Source organism: Bactrocera oleae, chromosome 2 (assembly GCF_042242935.1).
Source record: "Bactrocera oleae isolate idBacOlea1 chromosome 2, idBacOlea1, whole genome shotgun sequence".
NCBI classification, from domain to species: Eukaryota; Metazoa; Arthropoda; class Insecta; order Diptera; family Tephritidae; genus Bactrocera; species Bactrocera oleae.
In genome coordinates this window covers 21518485-21546181 of record NC_091536.1, presented here as the reverse complement: position 1 = coordinate 21546181, position 27697 = coordinate 21518485, and the positions used below count along the sequence as shown (strand labels likewise).

The following is a 27697-nucleotide window of genomic DNA, read 5'->3' as shown; positions in this document are numbered from 1 at the left end:
AGTGTATCCAAATTATGCCAAATTTTGGAATGTTGAAAGTATTGACGTATAGGCAAGTAGGCATCAAAGTAAGAAGAAGAAAATTGTATTTTTGGGCATAAAAGTTACGCAATTTTTAAAAATGCCAATAATTAAGCAATAAATATTGACTCATAAGTGCTGGAATTTGCGAAGTTGAACACTTAAAACGAATAATAAATAAATATGGCAGAGATTGTGGTTAGAATAAAACGCTTTTTCTATAATTGAGTAACTTACGAACATAACTTTTAATTTCATTTTACTCAACGAATATATAATTAGAATTTATGTACATACTATGGTATATTGGTATAAACGTCAGCTATAACTAATTTTAGCTGGTACCAAATGCCAAGCCATGCAAAAACACTTCTAAAATGGTTTGGTCATGACATGCCTTGAATGACATGAAATATTTGAAAACTCAAATACTTTTCATATGCGAAAAAAGGAAACTTTTCCAATTTATTTGCAATAAGTATGGGCAAATTCAGCTACATATATTTATTACACTCTCTATGTCAAGTATGTGTGCGATATGTGCACGTTTATTGCACGTGAAATTCGTCGAGCAAATTTATTCACATTGTTATATGAAATCGTTTTAGCCGACGGTTTACTTACTGAAATGCAATTATTCAACCATTCATAGAGGCGAAACGTAAGCGAGATAAATGAGAAAAGTAAAAAAGTATATATGCACGCTAAAACCTGCTCACAAAGTATGATGCTACTATTTTCGGAATAAAACCGTATGTGTGTGTTGCGAGTCAAAATGCAAAAAAATCCAGAGTTAATGATGTGTTCTTTGCAAAGCATTTAAACTTTTCACACACACGCAAAAACAACTGCGACAACTTTAGTTTATACTCGTATTACATAAACAACGGTAAAGTTGAAATACCGTGGGTGGCTATTTACATAGATGGATGAGCGCAGTGTCAAGGCAGCACAAGTCAAGCGCACATACGCATACAACCACATACACATACATATGTATAAGCGCACTTTTCGCTCCATTCCTAGAAGTTACAGCGACATGTCGAACTATTTAAAGTGGAAATGAAGTAAAGCAATGGCAAAAGTTATGTGCGTAGATATGCATATGATTGATAGTTCAATATTGGTGTTTGCTACATTTCATATTACTGTCATATGTTTAGCTAGTCTAATAAAAATAGGTCAAAAATAAAACAAATGTGCTTAAAGATCTTGCCCAAATTATATAACAAAATCATTTTCTTATTAGAAATGTGTAGAATCTAGGTGTAAAGTGTTTATTTTGAGAACTCTTCAAATTAATTAAAATTTTTTTAAATATTTTTTTTTTATTTAAATAAATACACAATATTTTACCTTTAGCTGACTATTTTGGTTCAAATAATATTATTTTACTACACGCTACTGTGCTTTGACGCTTAACCGCATCGACTTCGTCACTTCCTGTTTGTCAATAAATTTGCCTTCCACATTATATTGCGGCAAATTGCGCCTATAGGTGAGACAAACTAAGTAATACAAAATAATAAATTACTTTTGACTGAATTGTAAATGTGTACGTATAAATAAAATCGAATCGAAATAAAAGTGACGAAAAAAACATAGCAACGACAATTCTGTGTTGATTTTGAAATAAAATGAATGCGGCAAATTTAACTAAATATTATTGTTATTACAATAATTATATAATAAAATTTTTTGTCGAACACGCCGGTAAGCGAACAGAAAAAAATCTGCATACTCAGATCTTAGTGTAGCATCACCAACATCTGGAATTTGTAGTTGAAAATGCAGTTTCAATAAAGAAAGTGGCAGCGCGCATTTCCAACTACTGCAGTATGACTCTGAAATATGTATGCAATAACCCCAAAAATTGTACTGTTATCTCGGACAATAATCTATTCGAAATTTTATGAAGATATCTTATTAAATAAAAAGTTGTGCATAGCACTTGATTTTGATTGTTCAGTTTGTATGACAGCTTAGTGGCACTCCAGTGATCACATATCGGCGATTTCAAAGAATGATATCTCACAAACTGAGGGACTATGCAAGCGAAATATAGACAGACAAACGAACGTGGCTAAATTGATTCAGCTACTTACGGTGATCATTTATATATATATTATAGATTCTCCGGCGTTTTCTTCAAGGTATTACAAGGTATTCGTGGCAAATATAATATTTATCTTTTCAAAGTATAAAAATCTATGTACTTGTACATAAAAAGCTTAAAATTGCTGAATATAAGCTGTCTTCGATTCGCGAAGCGTCACAATCCAGCAAATCGAACATACTATACCAGATGCTCAAACAAACGGGCAGCGCTTGTGGTGTCTTCTGACACATGCCGCATAGTGTTATAATTCTTTATTAGTAGATAAATTCATTTTGTCGCGTTAAAAAACATTGCTGTAAATTTTTAATTTTCGTTTTCTAGAAATTACTATAATTGATTTTAAGTCTTATGTTTTAAAAATACAAGAAAAAAATCATTTTGTATTTTTATTTGTTATTTATCTCATTCACAATAGTAAAACTGATCTGAAATATAATATATATAATAAGGTCTCCGTGTACTCTCTTGTACGAATTCAACTCGCTAACGTTGCTGTTGCTTTTACATGGAATTTCTTTGACAAGAGAGCAGAAGCAAGCAAAGCAATGGCGAATGGAAGACAGCTATATTGTGCTTTATCTAACTTTATTCTTAAAATAAATTATAAATGTATGTATTTATGTGGGCAGCAAAATATTTTTACTGGAAATATATATTTCCGTTTCGATGAGTAACAGTATCCCCACCTGTTGAGTTCAAATCCAAACTTCTAAGTTAACTGCAAAATCTGGGGTTGGAATTTATAAAACACGCTCTCCACTAAAACTCCCATTAAGCATTTACACCTCACAAAGGCATGTCAACAAAATTAGACTAACCTTGAAGTGACAGCTCACCCATACATTTCGATTAAGGTTAGAAGTCATAAAGATAAAATCAAGCAAACAATAGTGAACTTAAAGTTTGCCACTGCAAACTGCAACCGACAGTCGAGAACTGGCAACCTCTGCAATGTGTGACCTTTGCGCAGCAAATTACAAAAGGAGGCGAAAGAAATAGTATGGTTTTCAAGATAAAATGGTACAAAAGCAAATTTGCATTTTCAATAATTCCCAGCCAGCAATTACAATTCCAAGTACGTGCAAGCGGCTCTCTCATACACTAATACCCATAGGCATTCAACGAATTGCTGGCCTGTGTTGCCGGACAGCAGCACTGCATCATAAAGTGTGACCAAGTCCGTGCGCATGCAAATTTGCGTGCGCGCTACGCATACACCAATAAACAAAAAAGCAATTAAAGCTTTTGTCTGCAGCAACATAAATTCCGCTTGCACAAATACCTGCTGTCAGTGTGCAATGGCAACTGTTCCTTTGTTGTTTGGTGCGCTGCTGTTGAGATCAGTGGGTATCGTTGGAGCAGCATTGCCCCAAAAATTCAATGCGTTCGCCGAGTCAGCGCTTTCGCATGAATGGCATGTCACTCATACGCCCCGTGGGTCGAACTACGGGTACTGCGGACATGTAAGCACGTGTAAATGATGTCTGGTTAATCTAGCAGATATAATTTTTTAATTTAATTTCAGACTTTACTTTATATACAATTTATTTTTTATTATATTATTTAACTGAAAGTTATTACATTGGAATTATTTTATATTTCTCTGTTACAAAACCTTAAATTGTCAGTGGATTGAAGTTTTCTCTAAAGCAGTGTTTACAAATTGATTGTGAGTCTACGAAATACTGTTATGCGAGACTTGAGGGTCTCCAATATTTCCGATAGGAGTCCAGTAACATATATGAAAAATGTAAATAAATTAGGTGCTTGGAAGGTACTTGATTTTTTCTGAAAATTTGCATGTACTACTTGAGGTACATATGCATCTTCTGTTTTTACATTACCTCTCTATTTATTTCTGAAATTCTACTGTCTCCTACTATCCTACTATTCTAAAAAGAAAATTTAAGGTTAAAGTTGAGGTTTCGTCAAAGTTTATGTCTAATGTGCGAGTGAAAAATGTTTTAAATTTTAAATGAAAGTTAAACCGCAAAATATATACATACATATATGGTTTAGCCCCACATGCGGCTGATCTTAGTTAACGTATTGATAAATGCTTCATCCAATCAACAAACGAGACCATCACGCATGGACCAAACCTACCAAGAGTTTGGGATAGCTTAAATGCCTAGTTCCGGCATCTTAAATGAAACGTATTAAAATTGTATTGGAAATTGAACAATGAGCTGTGGTTGCCAAATCATGCCAATTTTCTAGCGAAAATGCAATTTGCTGTGCTCACATGTACACGCACATATACAAACAAGTAAAATCATATCTCCGGTGTTGGAGTATTGCATAAAATATTCCATATGCAGCTGCCACTGCATTCATGCTACGCTCGGCAAAACTGAATATTTTGTGGCAGACTCGTGTGCGTTGCATATTTCTGGCTATTGCTATTGTTGTTTTATGTTTTTATTGCCACACATACACCGACACTGTTCATAAAATACCGCACGTCTGCACAATAACAAATGATTGCAGCAAGTGTGTGTGTGTGTGTGTGTGCATGTGTAGTAGACACTCATCGGCGCTTAGCACATGTACGCTGCCTCAAACCATGTGTGCGCACACATGTACACAATCAAATAAAACCACAATGCTGTAACTTTGACTGTTCGCTCGTGCGAGATGGGCTCACAAATAAATGTTCCAACCGGCCTTTTGGCTTTAACAATAACAGCAATCAACAATCAGCTATTATTTGCAAGCCTCAAACTTACTTAAATCATTTGCAGTCACCTGGTAATAAAGGCAGCAAAGGCTTTCGATCAACAAAGCATTCAGCTTTTCCTCGTCCATACGAGTATGCACGTGCTGTGAAAAATGTCCTGCGAATGTGTTCTTATCTATGCATAAGCCCTCTTGCAATTGTTTTCGACTTGTGTTCTTTGTGCTACACTTTCTGTGCCATAATTAGTTTCTGTTACACAGTCCTATCTATTTGCGTCGGTTGTAGTGAAAGTAAACTTGTATCCGCCATTGAAGGTTGTGTAAATAATATGTGGGACATTTCATCACATTCATATTATTATTGGAATTGCAAGTTCATATACATACATATGACGTCATTAACGCGCGCATTATTGCCAGTTTTGCTTCACGTTTCATTTCTTTGTTCTTGGCTTAATTATCGACTACAAATATTAAATATCATTCAAGCGTTCAAGATGGTCGGCCAAGAAGCGAGTGCAAAATACAATATTCTGTGTCGCGATTAAGTACACTATTGAAATCCCACACTATGTAATATTATGTCAATCTGTGGCAGGTTAAACAATGTATTTTTAAATTGAAAGTTTCTGCAAATAGGCAATCTGAAGTGCATGCCTTATACAAAGCACATTCACTAGACAGAAAAAAATCAAATTATTTGATATTCATTAAGAGATATAAAAAATATAGTTTTATGAAAATAAAAGTGATTAAATTTCCGACAAAACATTCTCGGGGCAGAAAAAGTCTGCGTACAAGGTACATAAGTTGAACAAAGATATTATTAAACCGAATTCTTCTTAAAATTAAATAGAAAATCGGCTATCCCCAACGTTTTACAACAAAACTTCCGCTAGGAATTTTGGCATGGAATAGATAGGCTTGTAGGTGCGCTTACGGCTTTTACTTTCCAGTGAATCCCATAGGTGCTATTTAGGATTAAAATCTGGTGATTCTGGTGCTGTTTGAAGCTGTTTTGGAACGTTGTAGAGCAACCAAAGCTTAACTATGTCTGCTGTATGCTTCAGGTCGTTATCCTATAGAAAATAGTAATCCCTTCCAGACCCTATTTTTTCGCACTTTCCTTCAAATTGGTGGACTCTATAACTTCCATTCGGTCCACACCATTACTAGTTATGTACCCCCGTATCATTACTTCTTCATAACCGCGCTGCATGCATCAAGATTTTTTTTTATCGAAAGAGAGAAAGATTCTTCCAAACTAAATAGTATCATGAGAGTCCAGGAATAGTCACAAAAACTCGGAAATAATCAATTCCATGAAGTGAGTCAAATAAGTTTACGCTGTAAGCTTATGAACACTTTATTCAGTTTAGTATAATTTTGAAACTATGTATGTATGTAGTCAATACCTAATAAGGTTACAGTGACAATACAGAGCGTTCTTCATCGTTTTCTACAGTTTTCAACTAATTAATCTATCTACCATTTCCGAAGGTAACTGTAAAAATACTCTCTATTTAAAGGAAAAGTTAAGAGAAAAGTTATCATTGTTTTTTAAGAGAACAAAATCGGTAGAGAGAACATTATATGATAGAAGATACATAACCACACACAAAAAAAAAACCTAATAGGAGAAAACGAAATTTATACAGTTTGAGAGAGGATTTTTCAATGCCAGCTTCCTCCAACTCCTTGGCGTTAGCGACAGCGTATACTTTGAGGTGTTACTTGACACTCCGTGCAACTTTACTTTCATCCTGTGGCGTGTAAATTTTTTTAGCGTTCCACTACCTTCAAGTCTTCTAACTTCACCAGCCTTTTTGAATTTAGCAATAAAGTACTTCCCGCGTAATTTCGTTCTCTTGACTACCTGAGCCTGTAAGTCTTTAGATGTTTATTCACCATGTTTTCTTCAAAAACTATAATTGCACAAAGTAAATTTGCTTACCAAAGAATACATTTTGACCATACTCAAAAAATACCAGACAAAAATGACGATACCTGCTTGATAACTGCATTTAAAGTGTTGCCAACGCAAGTGTACAAGTTTTTTTTTGGCTGCTCAAAAGTGAGAAATATTGATTTTTTGCAATCGTTGACAACAAAATTGATTTATTGTTAAACTTTATATAAAATTACATAGTATTCCTATATTGTTACGCTTGGTTGCAGCTTAAAAGCTGAAATCGTTTAAGGTTCCTTCGAAGTCAAAGCAGCTCTTTGTACAATTTTTTTTTTGTTTCACTATACTTTTATATAAAAATTGACTGAATGACACTACTGCTTTCGCATTGTATTGTACAGCATCTTAATTTTGATTTATTAAATCAAAATCCAATCAGTGGTCGGTATAAGCGGAACTGCGACTTTGTAGTTGAGCACGAAACTAAAGACACTCATTGAGAACTCTGTTGCCTTTAATATGCTGAATCGTTTAAATTTTTTGTTTAAACAAGAACTACTTATTACGTAAGTCGAACGCATCCACTTTCATGCTTCTTGATTTTTATATAAAATAAAATAAATATATTAGATCCTAAAAACCTTCAATTTATTGTCTTTAAATAACGTAAAAAACCATACACAGGGCACATGTTCCCTAGCGGCATGACCATGCTCGATGTTGTTGCATCGCTGTTTTGGCCAAGGATGACGTCGCGACAGCGACTGAACGATAGAGCATAATGCTTAGCCTGAGGGTAAATTCTGTAGATTAAAAAAAAAGACAATTTTTGGACGAAAACAAGTCATTATTGGAGTTTTAAAAAAAAGTCTTAAACGACAACATGCTATCCTTGAGCGTTAAAATAAATAGTCAAAAACCGTCACATTCGGTAATTTTTATATAAATGTAAAGAGTTTAAGTCAAAAATTATTTTTTTTCTCCAAAAAAATTTTAACTCGAAATTTACTTTAAAACTGAGATCCTCTAGATGTTAAACATTTTTAATTTTTTTTTTAATCTACAGATTTTACCCTCAGGCCAAGCAAAAGAACAAACTTTTTTTTTTCGCTCCATCCTAATAAGCGTACTTGTGAAATTAGCTTACACAATTGTTCCATGAAATGCCGACCACTTATTCCAATAAAACGGAAAGAGATCACCTTTTTTCTCGTTAAATTTTAGGCACACAGATCTACTGTGCACTTAATTGGGGACTCTTTCCTACATGCAACATTACTGATTTTTTAATGAAATTTGGCTTGTGTGCCATGGAAATAATCCAGTGACTTTGTTTAGCATAAATCATTCAATGGAAACCATGAGTTATTGAAACTATATTTTTAACGGCAATATCATCGAGAAACTGAATGAATTAACGCAGAAAAGGGAAGCTTTTTAGCGAAATATGAACTAAAAAATCCTTGGTCAGCTATTTTTAATTAACTACTCCTTTGTTGTCATAACAGAATTAATTGTATTTATAATGAAATTTGGCTGTCCAGAAATTTGTGTTGGTCAGTGTGTCGTTGCAAAAATTCGGCGAAAATTTTCATTTTCATGGATAAGTTTTTTTTATATTATTTTCTCTTTTTATACATTTCAAAACACAACTATTCGTATACGTGGACATTTTTGCAAAGAAAATAAATTGTTTTGTTTGTAGAATTCGGAAATCTCTGTATTTTTTGAACGAATGACGTTGATTTCAAGTTATTTCTTGATATACCATCGAATTAAATATGACCCGGACTGGTCTATTTGACCTGCGCGCAAGCCGAATCGATAAAACCAAACGCAAACCCGAAACCGGGTATACATTTTAAGTTTGCCACAATGTTTGTAACAATCAAATGGAAACGTCAGAGACCCTATAAAGTCTATATGTAAATGATCAGCGTGACGAACTGAGTCGATTTAGCCATGTCCGTCTGTCTGTTCGTCCGTCACTTCGTTTTTGAGACATCGATCTGAAATTTTGCACCCGTCCTTCTCTCACCAAGGAGCTGCTCATTTGTCACTAAGTCGGAATGAAGTGTTTGTATGGAAATCGTTTTCATTTGATGAGAGACGTTTTCGCGAAAATTTCCAGCGGTTATTGTCCAAGACAATGGTGCAATCTCCACAGAAAGTGTTGAGGTCAAGTCATTGTTGCATATAGCTGGAAGCTTTTGTGTTTCTGAAGGGTATTATAGTTAATGTTTTTGTTTTTGGTTTTCCGAGATTGGTACCAGCGGTTTTATCGTGCAGTTTGATCTCTATACGTCAATTAGTGTGTGTGTTAGCAGCTGTTTGTTTACGACGCCAGCACTTTGTCCACAAAGCCTAAAATAATAGAAGTATTATATAATATACATATGTATGTATGTAGGTGTATTATTGAAATTGTTTAAATCACTTTCCCACTAACACCTTCCGTTGTCATTATTTACTTACACGTACGAGTACACATACATATATATGTATGCGCATAAAAAAGTAACTTAAATGCTTTCAAACGATTCATCATTTGCGTACGTATTACTCATTTGATGCGGCAGGCGTTCGTATACGCCTATCGCCCGCCTCTAACGCCTCGGACGCTTTGAACATAGCTTGCACGCTCATCGCTGCTCATGTTTCGCGCCACTTAACATAGCTAAAATTGCGGTGAATTTATATAGATATGCATATAGTTAGCTAGGTGCATTGAAGTCCCACAAAGCTGCTGAATGAAAACGCTCGAAAGTTATACGCGAAGTGTTCTACGTTCTATATATATATACGCAGACCATAAAGAAGCCAACTGATCGCTATGGCGACCACACCCACGGCATCGCACTTTCTCAGCGTATGGGTGCAGCGCGTTTTGTTATTTCGATAAATCATTGAAGCATTTAGCGTGAAAATATGCTTCATGGTGACAACAAAAACGCTGCCGCTTAAGCGTTTAGCAGTTAGTCGTCTGACTAGCGCTGTCACAGGTCGATATAATGAATTTTTGGTAGACTTGAGCACATTCAGCGTATTGTATAGAACTTTTTACTTCACTACTATACATATACTGATATCCTTCAGACGTCATCGAACCACTCGCTGTTTTCATATCTTATGATATGTGTTTGTGACGAGGTGGCGATTTATAGCTTTTTAACTGGAAATCATTTTGTACTTCAATTTGAGGTTTTAACTACACACGAACGTGAGTTTTGAAGTCATATGTGTGTGTGTGTGTGTGTATGTGTGGAAGGGTGGCGTGTTTGTGTGTTAGTGGCATTTAACCACCAAGGCTGTACTGTGTTTTCTTAATACATGGCTTGAGCATTACTTCTACTTGCAGGTGCATTGTTGTGTTTGTTGTTGACTTTGTAAGCGATATAAAATTTGGTTGCAAGCAGACATTTCCGTGAGAATGGACTCACCAACACCGCCAATTGTAATCGACGATCCAAACGGCTCAGCAATGGATGCTTGTTTTACCGCTTTCGATAAAGACGGGTGAGTTCAGTTGTAATAAAAATATATTTAAAGTTCAGTAACAAATTTTATGGCGACAAAAATGTGATTAAAAAGTGAAACTACAGTTAACAGCTACAAAAATTGGCGCAATTAATTTTTTGAAGTTTAGTGATGTGTTGAGAAGCTGTGCGAACTGTAATGGATTATATAAATTTCAGTAGTTAGACGAAAGTAAATGTGAAAAATAAATAAAATATATTGGAGTTGAAAAGTATGGAATATAACTAGCACATATAATGTATAAATATGGTGTGTAATATCCTTGAGGTTAAATACTTAGGATAGACAAAAACAAAGGAAGATATATATATATATATATATGCACCGATGCTATAACACCCTTTATAGGTGCATTTTTTTATAGCATAAAATGCAAAAAAAAATATTTTTTCTGATTTTGATCGGTCAGATCTGAACAATTTCTTCACAGATTGTAACGATGCTTTAAACAATAATCTATGCCAAAATTCGTGCAGATATATGTACAGTCAAATTAAAAAGTTTTCCATACGAGGACTTGAGTTTGATCGGTCAGTTTATATGGCAAGTATACGCTATATTTGTCCGATATCGGCGGTTTCGACAAATAAGCAGCTACTTAGGGACAAAAGAACATGTGTAAAATTCCAGATTGATATCTCAAAAACTGAAAGACTAGTTCGCGAATATACAGACGGATGTATAGACAAAGGGACTTCAAATCGACTCAGCTCGTCACGCTGATCACTTTAAAGGGTCTGCGACGTTTCTTTTTGGCTGTTACAAACATCGTAGCAAACTGTATATACCATGTTCAGGGTACAAAAATTATTATTAATAATAATATCAAGAGTAGAAGTATATTTTAGCCATATTGTTGGCAAAATATTTAAAACTATGACTACTTTTGTTAGAATCTATGTGTTAATATTTTTTTAGTCTCCAACAATTTTGGCACCTAACAACTGTAGGATGAAGACAGTAGCTTGGCTATTGAAAAGTTGCTATTATTTAGTTAATACTTTTTAGTTCTCTGTGTAGAGACTTAGCCTAGGCAGATCCATTAAACATTTTCTGGTAAATAATTTTCGAGATTATTTTAACTCTATAGCTCTTAAGATAAATTTGCTCGCTAGCGTTTGGCAACTTTTCTAAAAACTTCTGCTGTATAAATAATTATTAAATAAGCTTTTGGAATTTAAATTAATATGATATAGCACGGTCGGTATTATGTATTCGTATATTCGGTTTTAACTACTATTAAATTGTGCTAACACATCGTCATTACATATAGACGCCAGACATTTTATTGAGATTGATCGAATTGCTTGTGAAATATGAATATCAAAGCATAATGGTACAAAACTGCGCTATCTTTGCAATAAAGATATGTTACGCATTTTCTCAAACTTGTAGGCCATAGCTTTTCACTGACAAACCCCAATTAAATATATTGTTCTTCAAATGTATATACCTACTTAAAGATTTTATAAATACATGTGTATGTGTATATGATATATGTATCTGAAGTATATTTACCTCAGGGTAATTCTTTGCCGTTTATTCTTACAGTGATGACCGTCTGAATTTGGCTGAATTTACATTAATCTGTCGTGCATTATTCCGAAACGATAAGGGGCATATTTACGATGTGCCAGCTGATCGGCTGCAGCAGATTTTCGAAGTATTCGATACGGATGGCGATGGCTATATTGACAGAGAGGAATTTAAATTCTGCTGGAATCGTTGGATTAAAACAGTTAGTATATGCACATAAACATATGGTTTTATATCTGTTTAAGCGTTAAAAGCTATAAGTTCATTTGAGCGTATGTTTGGCTTTACTGTGGCATGGTAGTAAATATGTATTTGGTTGATTGCTGCATATGAATATGTAAGGCATGTACATATGTGAAGTATACAATATTAATTTTTGTGCCTTTCGAGCATATAAAAAACGAATTTACATATAGCCGCATGCAACTTGATTGAGTTATGTCACAGCGAATTGTGTTGGTGTGAGTTTTATTCTATTAAACGCTGCTACAAAGCGTTGGTAACGTCAAAATTTCATAAAAATCAGGACTTGGTAATGTAGCTGTCAACAATTTTATTATTTTTTTCCTGATTTCCACATCTTGCCACTATGTAAATACGGGTGGACTTTGCCAGCCTTTTGAAAATGCGTTGCAGTATGTTGGCGTATTGCTTGCAGTGAAAATACTGCGTTTCAACGGATTTCTACTGAATTCTGAACATGTAATCCATAAGGCTACACATATTGCGCGCAAAAGCGCTGACGGTCAATTTGCAATTCAATTTACTTATGGATCAATGTATGGCATGTGGACTAAAGCCACTTTGTGCTTACCAGTGGCTGTTCGCTGTGGTTAAAGGCTTGCAGACTTACTGCATTTAAACACTTTCAAATACAAAATCGTTAAATATGCAAATTTCAGACCACTTGGCTTATACTGAGGTTTGTTGTAAATATGATTAATTAATTATTAAATTTGTCAAATGTAAATATATATATATTATATAATATATTAGGGTGGGCCAAAAGCTAATCTATTTTTACGCTTGTTACTCTGAAAAGGATGTTCTTAGACAACGCTAAGAAAGTCTCTCCATGTTTTTGTTTTTTTTAATATTTTTTAAAAATTATTTTTACAATTCTAGTTGCAATTAATATAAAAAAAATACTAACAAACAATTCTTTTCTTATAAAAATAAAAATGAAATACTTAAAAGCTAAATGTTAATGAAATACATTTGCTGCTACTGTTCTCCAAGTATGAGGTCTTTATTGTAACGGTCTGTCGCCTTACAGTTTTCTATTTTTTCTTATTATCAGATAGAAAAATTTATATCTCGCTTCTAACTGCTTGAAAAAATATCTCAAAAAGTTCTCTTCCGATATTTCGTGAACCTACCAAGCGAAAAAAATATTCGTTGTTTTTTTACACACGCTAATATAACTCGTATATATACTTGTATATATGTATGTATATAATATTTTTGTCAAAAGTCGTTTTCGTATATGTACTATATATATACTTCGTAACTTTTGTCAATCCGTGTAAATTTAGTTGTTTTGTGCCACTCTACATTACACAGAATATATGAGTACATATGTATATTGGTCGTGGTATCGCTGAAGGCGCTTCAATAAGCACTATGCTGGTAATTACTTTTTCAAATGGATATGTTGGCCCTTTGGCGTATTTATTTATGTATATTGCTGGATCCGGAAAAAGTGTCACTGTACAAATAAATGACGGTATAAATTATGAGAATTATTTATTTATTTTTCCATGAGCGAATAGCACTATCTCTTTTCTAAACGTTTGGCGAAGAGAAGATGATCGCCTATTTACGATTATATTTAATAGAACTTTTCAATGTCTTATAACTATGTGAAATGTTGAATTTCTTTAAGAGTCTTCTGTCGTTTGATTTGCGTTAAAAGAAAAGGAAAATCGCAACTTTTATTAAAAACGAAAATAAATAAAAATTATTTTCAACGTTTCAAAATTTCTCTTTATAAAACAACTGTTCATTTTCCACTTTTATCAAAATTATTCCAAAGCTAAATGTCACTTCTTTAAAAATAATAAACAAAATATTCTCTCTAATCAAATGAGCTTTAAATAAAAGTTTGTCCTGCGATAAATTTATTAAATTAAGTTTTGTAAATCATAAATAAAAATAGCAGTTCCTCTTGTTTATTGAGTGGAAGTGGAACTTTTGAATTAGAAAAACAAGTGGAAACATTTTGCTGCTTCTTTTAACTTTATAATATTACCGGAATTGGCTTTTTATTGAAAATGGATTTTATTTACCCATTCGACATTTAGCCCTGTCGTTGTATTAATGTGGGTATGTGTGCGCCTTCCTGTCTGGCAAGCAGCTCAATTCAATTTCAATCTGACATTGCCATGACGTCTACAATGCAGCAAATGTCAAACAGTGATTGTCGAGAAGGGGAAGTTGGCGGTAAACTTAACGAGGGTAGAAAGTGGCAAGCGTAAAATTATTGCAGTTGACGTGCGCGAAGTGTGGACGTGTGTCGTGTTTGTGCTGTTGTGTGTGTGTCAGAATTTTGAGTTAGAATGTGTGGAGGAGGAAAGGTGTTAAAGTAATTTCCGGCTGTTGATGGTTGCAGGCTCGCACGTATGTAAGCATATGCAATTTGTATGCGCGCACTGTGGAAAGTCTAAATTGAGTCTTATTTCTTAATTAGTTACGCTACAAAGCTGTAATGAATAAATATGTTGAGTATATAGTAATTAACAAAGCAATTATTTATTGATATGTAATTACTTGTCAAATAATTAATTTGATGTATATTTATATGTATGTATATATATGAAGTAAACATATATGTATTATATATAGTTACATGTATACATGTCCTTCTGTTTTATAAATTCTAATAACTTTTTATTTCTTCCTCTTGGGGTATGAGGCACAACACAGACATTCTTTCCTTATTTTCTTTATAAAATAATTTACCTCACATTTTTCTTGTGACAATTCGCAGAGTATTTGAATTTGCACAAAATTTCTTGTTACATAACTTTAACTTCCTTGCTGCGCTCAAGTTACTGCGTTGCATTAATTTTTGCTTTTATTTATGTAATTTTGCTTATTTTGGTTACTTAACAGTTCTCTGACCTGTGATTCAATTGAGGTCATGAACTATTAACTTTTTAATAAATACCCACCTTACCCATTGTACATAGATGCCAGCAGCGTAGCTGTGTTAGCACATTATAATTTTAAAGTTATTTGCCTGCTGTGCGCTTTACTAATAATCACAGTGGGCTGCAATCATTGAAATGTGCTATACCAACGGAAATGGGAAAATATACGAAAGTAGTGTGTTGATATTACATAATTTTGTACGACTCATAATAATAGTAAAAAATGTAGCATAAGAATACAAAAAATATTTGTCGAGATTATGACTTGACTTGACTTATGCATAATTAAATTAGTGGACAAGTAGTAAATAAATAATATATGTACTTGTATATAGCGTGAGCTACCCAATTTTAAAGAGCGATACAGTTAGAGATTTTTCCGGGTCGGTGTTCATATTCGTGTGAAGTTTGACTAAAATATGACAGTTAAACGCGTAAACAACTCGTACGAAAATGCTTGAATACATTCGAAAGAAAAAGGGAGCACTCGTCGCAAAAAGCGACTTGCCAACGGATTTTAAACATTAGATGTCGCGCGCGTCGATTAATGTAGATAAATTCGTTTTAAAAATCAGATTAATCATCATAAAGATAGAATAATAGATAGAAAAAAATAATAATATGCACCAGATGTATAAGTATAATATAAAACATAAATATAAAATGTAAGTATAATAAAAGTACAATAAAAATTGTAATACCTCGTGATAATTAGAGAAACCTTATAGACCAGCGGCTTCGTCTTCAAACTAACAAACTGACTCGGGTATAATTTTAAAATTTTGTACTCTTTTCAAATAGTTCAATAAGCTTTGAAATATTTCAAACACAAAAGGCTACCTATGTAAATCTTGTAAACATGCGGTGGTAGCTTGAAACTTGTGCAGCTCATCATATCTCCTGCTCAAATATAAACGAGACTGGCTCAATAAAACAAAAACGGTTAATTATTCTTCAATATTTATTTTATCCCCTTCAAAATAGTCACCATTAGAGGCGATACACATATGCCACCTTTTTTCCAATCTTCCTAACACTTCTGGTAGGCCGCTTTAGGTATGGCTTTCAGTTCCTTCTTCGAATTCTCTTTTATGACTTCAATCGACTGAAAATGCTTTCCACGAAGCGGCAATTTGAGTTTAGGGAAAAGAAAAAAGTCACACGGTGCCATGTCGGGTGAATACGGTGCTTGCGGAACAATATTTACGTTGTTTTTGGTCAAATAATCGCGTACAAGACGAGACGTATGAGCTGGATTTTGGAACAAGTCGAGCAGACACACGTCTCATGCCCAAAACATCGTGAATAATGCTATGAGCGGATCCATTTGATATGTTGAGCTCACTAGCTATCTCTCTTTCAGTCACACGACGATTTTCCAACACAATTTTCTTTAATTTTTCGACGTTTTCTTCGTTTATTGACGTTGCTGGACGACGATCATGGGGCAAGTTTTCCAGCGATGTACGGCCGTCCTTGAACGACTTATACCAATCAAAAATACGTGCACGTGATAGGCAAGACTCCCCATATGCCTTCTGAAACATTTTCATTGCGTCCGTCGCACTTATTCCATTGGAATAACAAAATTTCAAACAAACACTTTTTGCTCAACGTTAATTTCCATAGTAAAATTCGAAAAACACATTCGAGGTTGACTTGTTTATAGTGCCGTAAAAAAACTATGGGAGAGCGCTCAAATTTGACATGTAATCATATAACAGTCCTGCCAACCTAAGCAAAAAAAAGTATGGCCATATGTCATGTCCTTGTCGAATAATATATAAAATTAAATGTATACAATTTTCTGTATAATGTGTAATATATGTTAAATTTGTGTATGATATGTAAAATTTCAGAATTATATTACTTAACGCTACTTAATTCCCTAGTGGTTTTCGAGTCTTTTTTTTTGTCAAGCATAGGAAGGGGTCTAGACTTAAGTGACCATATTTGTCCCAGCAAAGTCGGGTACGGGTTTTTTTAGTCATCTACTTTTTCCATATTATAATTCACTGAAATTCCCGACATATAATAAGTGAGAGCGCAATACAATTTTATTCAATACATTCTTTTGTTTTTTAATCTAAGCGCGGTACGGCCGGGACGCTTAAGTCGGAATCCGTACTGTCCCGGCCAAACCGGCTCAAATGGTCAGCTAAGTTTAGGCTATCCTCCTCTTTGAAAATATTTATTATTAAAAATATACTCAAAAATATTAAAATACTTACATCATTTCGTAAACTCATTAAATATTTAAGAGCTCGTACTCTTCATACCGAATTTTAGATTCTATCAAGTTTATGATCTCATTTACTTTAAACTAGAAAGTGAAAAAATGAAGTAAAAACAAGAAGTAATTTGCCAAAAATATGCCAAGTAAATTAATTTGCTTTTTCATAAATATCCGACATTTTATATTCCCAACTGCAAATGTTGCAAGCAACATCAACAATGCCGCACTCAAATTTCATATCCTGCCGGCATCCTTCCGCTATTTGCTGGCTATTGTAAAATTCACTTGACTCTCTGCTAAACTTAATTTTTCGTGCTTATTTTTTGCGTTCGTTTGCGAGCATGTGTATAATTTTGACATTATATACGCTAGCGTGTGTGTGTGTGTGTGTGTGCATGAATGTGTCAGTACTCCGAAAAACATCTAACATTAACTTTATTTTTCTACTTTTTCCTTATGCGCGCATATACAAACAAACGTATAATAACATCAACGCAGATTGTGCGACCGGTGAACGCTTTCCTCATTGTTGATGTACAAAATGATTTTATAAGTGGATCCTTGGATATAAGTAATTGCAGTGCACAGCAAAAAGGACATGAGGTGAGTGCTAGGAGCACGCTTAGTGTACTCAAGTGGGTACACGTAGTGTCTCGGCGAGTTGCAAGGATGTTCGCTGTTAAATATAATATAATATATGTGAATATAATATAATATATGTAGGTATATATATATATATATGTATTTGCGGTTAGTTGACAGCAATAATGAAGAAAGTGAAATAAAGTAAAAACTGCAAATTGTATATAATATAGAAAAGAAGAAGCGGTAAGACAGACAAAAGCAAAACGAAGGCGTATAAGTACAATATATCCTGTGCGCGAACATTCAAGGCGACAAGGGTTGGACTGGATAGCGCAAGTTCGGACACACAAATGGCTACCTATGGTGCTACTTTTATTCGGGTACTCTCTTGGAAGAGCAGTTAGTTAGTACTGCTTTGGTAAAAATATCTGATAAAACGTAATTGAAATACGTAATTGAATTTCGGGGTATACGTTTATTTTGTTAGAACTAAAGATTCAACTTTAAAGGAAAATCTTGAACAAATCAATTAAAATAAAACAACACAACAAAATAAGCATAACTACCACGACAACAACAAACAAAACTTTTTAATTCTTTATACCAGCTATGAATTGCCGATAAGCATGCTGAGTTCATGGTTCTTCATCGATTTGGTACAAGCGTTATGATATTTAGCTGATATGAACTTAAACTAAAACAAATAAACGTTAACTTCATTTGCACCGAAGCTATGTATAATACCCTTCACATATATAAAAGATCCCTAACAAGAACTTTGATCGATCAGTTTGTATGGCAGCTATATACTATAGTGACTCGATCTGAACAATTTTTTCGGAGATTACATTGTTGCCATAGACAATAATTTAACATAACCTAATTTCGTGAAGTTACCTCGTCAAATGAAAAAGTTTCCCATGCAAGCACTTTATTCCGTTCCGTTTAGTTAATATGGCAGCTATATGCTATAGTCATCCGATTTAAAAAATTTCTTTGGAGATTACATTGCTGCCTTAGAAAATGAATCATGCAAAATTTCGTAAAGATATTACGTCAAATAAAAAAATGTGGAAAACGGTTGGCCTCAAGGGCCATCCCTGCAACTTCCCGCTAATTTCATACGCTAACGTTCAAAATTCGCTTTTTTCACTGCTTTTGAGCTCTTCGAAATTTTTCGTTTTCAATATCTCGCAAGTAAATCAACCGATTTTGACCCGGTTTGCGGCAAACGATGTGTTTCTTCAAGGTTTAGAACTGATTAGTTTTTGGTGTCGATCGGTCAACGATTTTTCAAAATTTTTATTTTTGAGATTTCTCGAAATCTACTGGTCCGATTGGGTCCAAACTTACACGAAATTCAAGTGCAATGAAACCCTTTGGAATGGCGTTTAGCTTATTCAAATCGGTTGAGCAGTTTAATAGTTATAAGAGGGTCACATACAATCAATTTGTATGTCAGCTATATGCTATAGTGTCCGATATAGGCCGTTCCAACAAAATAGCAGCTTCTTGCTGAGAAAAGGACGGGTGCATAATTCCACATCGTTAACACAAAAACTGATAGACTAGTACTTATATATACAGACGTACGGACAGACAGACCGAAGAATTGCGTCTAACTACGTTCAGCTTTAGTTCGTATTTAAATATAAAGCATTCCAAGTATTTCACATGGCTTAGTTGATAGTAGCAATTTTGCAAGTGATTTTTGTACGAATGTCTGTGCGTCAGTGTGCTGAAACCGGAAACGGATGCTGCAAGTGCGTCGCGTGTCTTTCGACATGTTCTTACAAAAACATTAGCTTTGGCCGGAAAGTGTAAACGGAAATATGCTATTCGAGTCGCTTCCTTGCTTGTTGCTTTGACTCAATAACTTATTTTGATGTTTCGTTGCTGAGTCTCATAATTCTTAATATTATCAGCGTATAGCTGATAAAGTAAAATATTTCAAGTTTATTTTTTGTCTTTCGCTCTTTAGATTTTGGAGCCCATCAACAACTTGTTGGATACGGTGGAATTTGATGCCATTTTCTACTCTCTGGATTGGCATCCAAGCGATCACGTTTCGTTTATTGATAATGTGAAAATGCGACCCATGGATGAGTCGTCGCCGGTAAGATTTAAAATGTTCTATAAATTTTATATTTTAAAAAACAAAAGTATTTTAATACGTGCTGCTGCCATGCTGATCTAAATCACCACAGGTCGACGCAGACTCCGCGCAAGTTTTCGATACAGTTATCTTTGCCGGCCCACCGCCGATGAAACAACGTTTATGGCCACGCCACTGTGTACAGGATTCATGGGGTGCCGAGTTGCATAAAGATTTGAAAGTGGTGGATAACGGTATAAAAATTTATAAAGGCACAAACCCCGAAGTCGACTCGTATTCCGTTTTCTGGGACAATAAAAAGCTCTCTGATACAACACTGAATGCCCAGCTGAAGATGAAGTGCACAACGGATATTTATGTGTGTGGACTGGCATATGATGTGTGTGTGGGTAAGCGAACGATTCGAACAACTTTTTGTATTATAATTTCGTTTTCTTCTTTCCTCTACCTGAATTTGTTGCTAAATTTTAATATTTTTATTTATTATTTCTCAGGGGCAACCGCTGTCGACGCCTTGTCTGTTGGCTATCGTACCATTTTAATTGACGACTGTTGTCGCGGCACCGATTTCCACGATATCGAACACACCAAAGAGAAGGTGATAAGCAATCATGGTGTGGTTGTGCACTCGAATGAGGTGAGAAGAATACTAACTGACAAATACTTTTAGCTTATACGATGCCGGTTGGCTGATATACATACATATAAAGAGAGAGAGGGTTAGTACTGGGTTGTTTGTATTACTCTGAACAAAGCTATAGGTATACGCAATTAGTGTTCTGATTAGACATGCTATTAGTGATCAAAAATACAAGCACAATAAAGGTTGGTTTAAAAATTTCTGCTCTCACCAAGAAATAGCATTACTTGCTCCTCTTCAGAAACGTGAAACAATTCCTTCGTGGAAAGCGTATTTCGTCGACTAAAGAAGCTATTACAGCCGTAGACGAGTATTTTGCAGAGCTGCCGGAAAGTCATTATAGGGGTTGCATAAGATTATTGGCGGATCATTGGAATAAGTATATTGAAGTTAAGGGAGTTTATATTGAATAAGAAAATATATTTCTTACCAAAAACAGTATTTTTTCATTTCGAGTGCAGACACTTTTCAGCCAACTTGTATGGTAGAAGTAATAGCAAACCCGGACATTTAGCCATCCGTAATTGTCGTAGACAGCAACAAGCAGTAGCTCTGTTTAGCTAATAGTTTGATTTAGAGCAAACTTGCAGATAATAAATACGTATTCTTTTCGTAAAGTTTATTATTTTTAAAGTTGGCGTTATCAATTTGTGTAGAGTTTTAGGAAAGTATATTAAAACGCTAAAACTAAAACTAAATAAAAAATAGAATAATTAATAATATAAACATAATGCTTTCTCCATGCAGGTGCGTGGCATGATCGAAGGCCGCGATCGACGTCCAGAGCTTGGTTACAAGCTAGCAATGGAACTAAAGAATCCCGACTCGGCACTTTCACAGCGCAATGGCATACGTCCAGTTGATTAAATGGCGTTTAGATGCTCATTGATAGCAAAAGACCGCCGAGTTATAAATACAAAAATAACGCAATTATTCCAGTATCCTACGAAAACGCTTAATAAACGGCTTTACGTATATGCACCAGGAACATACACACATACATATATTCTAATGGTTAATACAAGAAAGTTAGTAGAAAAAAAAGTTAACGAGTTCAAGAATCCAACTCAAGTTCCTATGAGGTAGAATACTTAAATGACAAAACAAATCCGAATATTTAGTAGCTGCTAAGCTTTTATTGAAATATATTACTTAATTTATTTTAACTTATAACAAACAAATAAAAAGCGTAATTTAAATTATACAAAATAAGAATAAAAATATACTAAGTAACATTGTTAATGCAGTTGAGTGAAAATTTAAAATCTATCGCACGTGATATTACAAATGTAGCGCTTACATTTACACAACATATAATCCCTTCATATCAAAAAAAGAAAACAAAATATATATATGTATATTAGGGTAGAGCGAAAATTTTTTTTATTGCTTTAGTAAAATCTTTAGATAATAAAAAAAAATTAATTTGGACAAAAAAAAATTTTTTTTAACACGACTTTTTTTAAACTAAATTTCGAATTAAAATTTTTTTTGGACAACAATAATAATTTTTGGTTTAAACTCTTCACGTTTATATAAAATATACCGAATTTGACGGGTTTTGACTCAAAATATATTTTAACGCTTAAGACTTTATTAAAACTCCAATAATGACCACAAAAATTTGTTTGAAGTTGATAAATTTTAATTGATCAGAAAGAGGACTCTTCACAGCTTCTAAAACATTTATCAAAATTTTTTTACGAAATATCGAATCAAAACTTTACTTTAAAAGTGTGTTGGCCGGGCCGCCTCTAGATGCTAAAAAATTTTCTTTTTTTATAATCTACAGATTTTACCCCAAGGCTAAGCAAAAAAATTAAAATTTATTTTTTCGCTCCATCTTAATGTATATTTCGAATGCGTTTAATAAAACGAGCGTAAATTGTGTTGAGTGTGAAATGAAAGTGGACATATTAAGTACTGAATAAAACTAGTAAACAATCAAAAAGTTTATGCGTGAACAAAATGTATTTTTATCTCTTTTAATTAATAATTTCCTGGTTTAGCGCAAATCCCGTCAGGGTCTAAAAATGTGAGAAGTGACTAGTGATATTTTATAACTTGAGAAGACCTCAAATAAGCGACAACTCCTACGATGCTAAGGGAGCAAAACGTAGCGGTGGTCTTGCGTGACTCGATATTGTCAGAGTATTACATAGAAGCCCATAGAAAAAAATATATTTCTGTAGCTACTATGCTCATTATTGAGTATTTTGAAATTATCAGCCGTCTCAAAAGTCAAAACACCACCCCGCAGCTCAGACTTGATGTCGTCAGTCGTTTGGTGTGGGGTTTCTTAAGGCACTCGCACTATCTAGGCTAGCGATTAAAGTGGATATTAAGCCTACTGCTCTGATGTTATCATTTTGGTTTCACAGCTTGCTTTACGGTGAAAACACTCAAGGCTCAAAAATAATATAAAGAGTTTTCGTATATATGAACGCTTTCACACATTTCGTTCGTTAAAATTTTCAGCTCTAAACCAACGGCTCCTGGATCTAAAGAAAGTAATCTTTATCAACATAAAACACTCAGATTCCTGTCGTGAACTTAAACCGTCCATCGACTGGAGACTAGCATATCAAAAATAACGATAAGGTATAAGCTCTTTGGACTTTGGCATCCTTTAAGCGAATAAGAAGGTCTGATGTTGCATGCATAGCTAACTATATGGAGTTTTACAGGAAAGTAGATATTTTTTTTGCTATCTCTTCCACATATTTTAGTACGCATCATTCATTTTTCAACTCAAGACTTATAGTGGAGAAAAGCTCTGCGCTGGATTCCAAGCAAAATTCAAACTTAAACATACTAAACATTAAATTTTGATTGACACCATAGTTATCATAAACAAAACATGACAATGCGATTTATCTTTCGTTATGTTTCTTTAGTGCTTGAAGCTTTCTGCAGCTTGGACATTTGGTCCTTTGCTGTTATTGTTTTCTTAATTTGTAACTTAGTATGTGCATAAATTGGTATCACTGTCACGTCGCAGTTGGCAATGTGCCAGTGGCTGCTTGGACTTTACGGTGGAAGATCCTTTGTGGTATCAACACAATCTAACAACAAAGTGATATGCCTTAGAGTTGTGGTCGAGTTTAACAGTTATACTACGGCAGCATTCACTACATATTTTCCATGAATACAGCTTCGGAAAGAGAAAACAAAAAAATGTATGGTGAGCGTGGTTGTTGCATGTTGCTGTTGTTGACGGACATGGATCCAGCTACGTTGTTGCTCTGATGTATTTAGAGTGTAGTGTTGCTGGTAAACGTTGAATTGAGCCAAGTCTACTATTGCTTATGTTGATATGTCGCAAGAAATGCTGCAGCTGACAGGGTATGACGGCTTGTTGTTGTTTTCGTTTTGGTGGGTTGTTGATTTAGCTTTCAAGTTTCTTTGCCAAGTATCTAAATCTGTTGGCTATAGTTTTTGTGCTGGGTTGTGAAAAGTGAAATGTTTTATAATAGATAGAGGAACAGTTTATTGTTGAACATTGTAGACATTTTTTAAAAATTAAATGTAATTACTGGGTCGGCAAAAATTCCTCTTAGCTGTAACCTACGCGCGGCTGTCGACTGGGCAATGGGTGTCGCTGTTTACAATGTCATGATTTCAAGCCTGCACTAGCCTAAGGTCATGACATTGGAGGCAGGCGGTAGCGAAGGCTGATGTATTACCCCAATCATCCCCATATCATACAAGTAAATTTTACGCTCAGGCTAAGCAAAAAAAACAAAATGGGACGAGGACCTTCCCGTTACAATTAAGAGCTCATACTAGTAGAGACTTTCCTAGAAGTTTCTAAGAACCTATTTTACAGAGTAACAAGCAAAACAAAATATTTCATTTTTGTTACCCACCCTCATGTGCAAACGTGCGTGTACTATGCGTGGAATAAAAAGTTGGTTATTGCGGTTTATAATTTTACGCAAATCTAACGCGAACAATGTGGTAATATTGCGTTAATAAATCTAACAAAGTGCTGGAAAATGAAAGAGTCAATTGGAACAGTTTTGAAGTGTACATACATATTTACATGTGGGACTTGGGTGCAAGTTTGTGTGCATCGTCGCTTAAGTTTGCATAATGTATTTGAAACTTTTGGCGTTAATTCTGTATTCCACGAATTATTTCTATATCATTTTTAATGGGTGTTTGTCTTTTAACTATTTTGAGTTATTAGTTCGAAAATCGTATATTACTAGAACTGTATTTCGGTCACATTTTGTACAACTTTTTGCGCATAACCGATCTTCTTCCGCATTTAATCACTTTGTTATCAGCATCAAATGATTAGCTTGACGGCATCGCGATTTGCTGGAACCGGTTTAGCGCTTATACGTTTGATATTAAAATAAATAGGAACTAATTTTCCTTCCTTCACTATTTACCAAAAAGTTAGCAAATATTCACTGTTAAACGCATGTGGACGAATAAGACCTGCAGCATGCCAACCACACGAGATTTTTTTGGAGGCAAGAGCGGCTGCAGGATCTCTACAGAATTGTTTGAATTCCAAAACGATGTATCTACGAACCCGTTAAGAAAGAACGCTGAAGGTTGGATGGTATATGATCGAAAAAAAAAATAATAAAAAAACTATGTATATCTTAAACGGCTCTTTGGCGAATATATTTATAAACAATTGAGTCTGAATTTTGTTTTAACTAAACTTAGATATACGGTAATCAGAAATAGTTTGTCTCAAGATTATAAAAGTATTTCAAACATACGGAATAAATACTTACAGCTTTCTACCTTAATTTTTGTAAAAAATTTTGTAATTTTTAAAATAAACTTAAAATTAAACGACATTTTTGAGGAATACAATAAAAAGCACATTTGAGTTATTGGTTTAGTATGAATTTGTGTTTGCACTCGGCAGTTTGGTTGAAATCACTTTTTAAAGTAAACTCAAATGCTTGTTAGGCATAAACTCCCACATGCCTGGCTATGCATATAGGGTTCTATATACTCACGAACGGCTGTTCGTACAAATAAAATTCAATTAATCAAGTAAACACTCGCAAGCTGGGAAAACTCAAATACCATCTTTATGTGAACATGTGTTGTGCAACTTGCACGGCAACAACGAAAATAATCAACCCCACAAAGTCAGTCATATACTTGTGTAGATTTTGACTTCTACGTATGCACGAATGCCTTGTAGAGGTTATGTTAAACAAGCGCTTAAAGCAACGACTAGTTAGTTTCTCACAAGTTCTGTTTGTAGCACTATTTGTTTTGAGTGAAAGTTTTTTCGTGCAAAATAATAATACTCGTATATATATTAAAATCAACTCAGCCTAACAAAATCACTTATTCATCATATTATATAAGTTCTGTTACTCATTTTTACAAAAGGATGACATAATATTTATCGAAATAATCTCGCTTTGTTTTATTAAGACATCCAGACAACTATTTGGCTGCTCATCCTTGTAAGTTTGATTAATACATTAATCTATTTCGATCGGCCTTAGGTATTGCAAATAACAGTTAGATGAGCAGTACTATTATCTTATGTGCAACATGTTGTTTTCGTCTAACCAAGGCAAAGTCGAGTATAAAATAAATGCAAATGAGAAATGAGCGAATCTACCTATTAACTACCCCTGTAATTAAAAGAAAATACAACAACAATAACAGATTTTAAGCATATCAAGTTAGCTGGAATTACTTTAGAATGACGGAAAATAGGTACCATACATCGGCGATGACAGCAAGCGCTGCAACGCCGCTTATAAAAAGGCAGCAGTGGACGAAACTAAACTTTGCCCTTCACATGGCGTGCCGTTTGACGCTATTGTGTGTTGAAGCCATGCTAGAACGTTGATTGCGAGATGTGTTTTGCTGCTACATGGCACAGCTGAAATGTGTGTGAAGATTCGCCTAAAATTGTTAGTGAGTGTTTATGCTGACTAAGCAAAGACTATCTGTGTGAGTGGATGGACTTTTTTAGGAGTTTGCTGCACTTTTTCCATACGTGCTGCTTTTCATGAGGCACTTGGCAGCTGTTCTGTTGATATTCGCGTTGCTTGAGAAAAGTGGTTTTCCTCCATTAGATCGATATTTTGGGCAGCAGTGTAACTCGATTTATTTAATGTTTTTGCGCATTTTGAGCTAAGCCGAAAGTATTTTTCTGCAGTTTTGGTTGTCCAAAATAAAAAGTACGAAAAATAAATTGGTTAAAAGAGGAAGAAGCGTTCAAGCAGCTTTAGTAAATGAATTTAGATTTGTATAAAATATGCATATATTCTTGTAATATTTGTAATACTTATAGTATTCAAGTCAGCATTCACAGTTATGTAACAGAAGCACCCACGAACGAATAACAGGTGTAAGGTCTGGCACTTACTAACAAAAAAAAAATTAAAAATAACTAGTATGTTTATTTCAATTTTTTACTAAACACGAAAAAACGTCAACTTCGGTTACATTGAAGCTAAAATACTCTTCACAAACACAAAGGCTTCTTACAAGAACTTGATATCGATCGTTAAATTTGTATGGCAGCTATATGCTATAGTCATCCGATCTAAGTGATTTTTTTGGAGATTACATTGTTGCCTTAGGAAATAACTCATGCCAAATTTTGTGAAGATATTTCGTCAAATAAAAAAGTTTCCCAGACAAGCACTTGATTCCGATTGTTCAGTGTGTATAGTAGCTATATGCTATAATGGTGCGATATCGGCCGTTCCGACAAATGAGCAGCTTTTTAGTGAGAAAAGGACAGGTTAAAAATTTCAAATCGATAGCTTAAAAACTGAGGGACTAGTTAGTATATATACCGACAGACGGACAGACGGACATGGCTAAATCAACTCAGCTCATCATGCTGATCATTTATGTATATATTTCATAAGGTCTCCGACGTTTTTTTTGTAGGTCTTATAAACTAAAAATTTAAAATCAGTTGTAAAATTTTCATAAAATCACTTACTTTTGCGAAATCGTGGGATTCCAAAGTATTTTTATACTTTACCGATTTTAGAAATCTAACTTGATTATTTCAACCATTATGAGTTCTACAATTATATGTCTAAAAATATAAAAGTTTCATGGAAATGGAAAATATGAAGAACATGGACTATTGGAAAATTTAGTTGAACCTCAGCTCTGTCTAACAATTCGTATGCATTAATTAAATTTTTT

The 27697-nt window shown here is 34.2% G+C and overlaps 1 protein-coding gene across 2 annotated transcripts in view; it reads left to right on the top strand.

Moving 5' to 3' along the window:
- Positions 1 to 22503, top strand: part of Naam (Nicotinamide amidase) — a 28241-nt gene extending 5738 nt beyond the window's left edge. Inside the window, exons 1-8 of one of the 2 annotated variants that reach the window (XM_070111564.1) lie at positions 9716 to 9948; positions 10087 to 10244; positions 11817 to 12003; positions 17688 to 17792; positions 19756 to 19890; positions 19982 to 20279; positions 20385 to 20527; positions 21278 to 22503. In XM_070111564.1, coding sequence (XP_069967665.1) covers positions 10159 to 10244; positions 11817 to 12003; positions 17688 to 17792; positions 19756 to 19890; positions 19982 to 20279; positions 20385 to 20527; positions 21278 to 21397 — 1074 coding nt within the window. In that variant the 5' untranslated portion in view covers positions 9716 to 9948; positions 10087 to 10158 and the 3' untranslated portion in view covers positions 21398 to 22503. Of the gene's footprint in view, positions 1 to 9715; positions 9949 to 10086; positions 10245 to 11816; positions 12004 to 17687; positions 17793 to 19755; positions 19891 to 19981; positions 20280 to 20384; positions 20528 to 21277 lie in introns of those variants that run through there. The other variant, XM_036377677.2, reaches the window with a different exon arrangement.
- The last annotated feature ends 5194 nt before the right edge of the window (positions 22504 to 27697 follow it).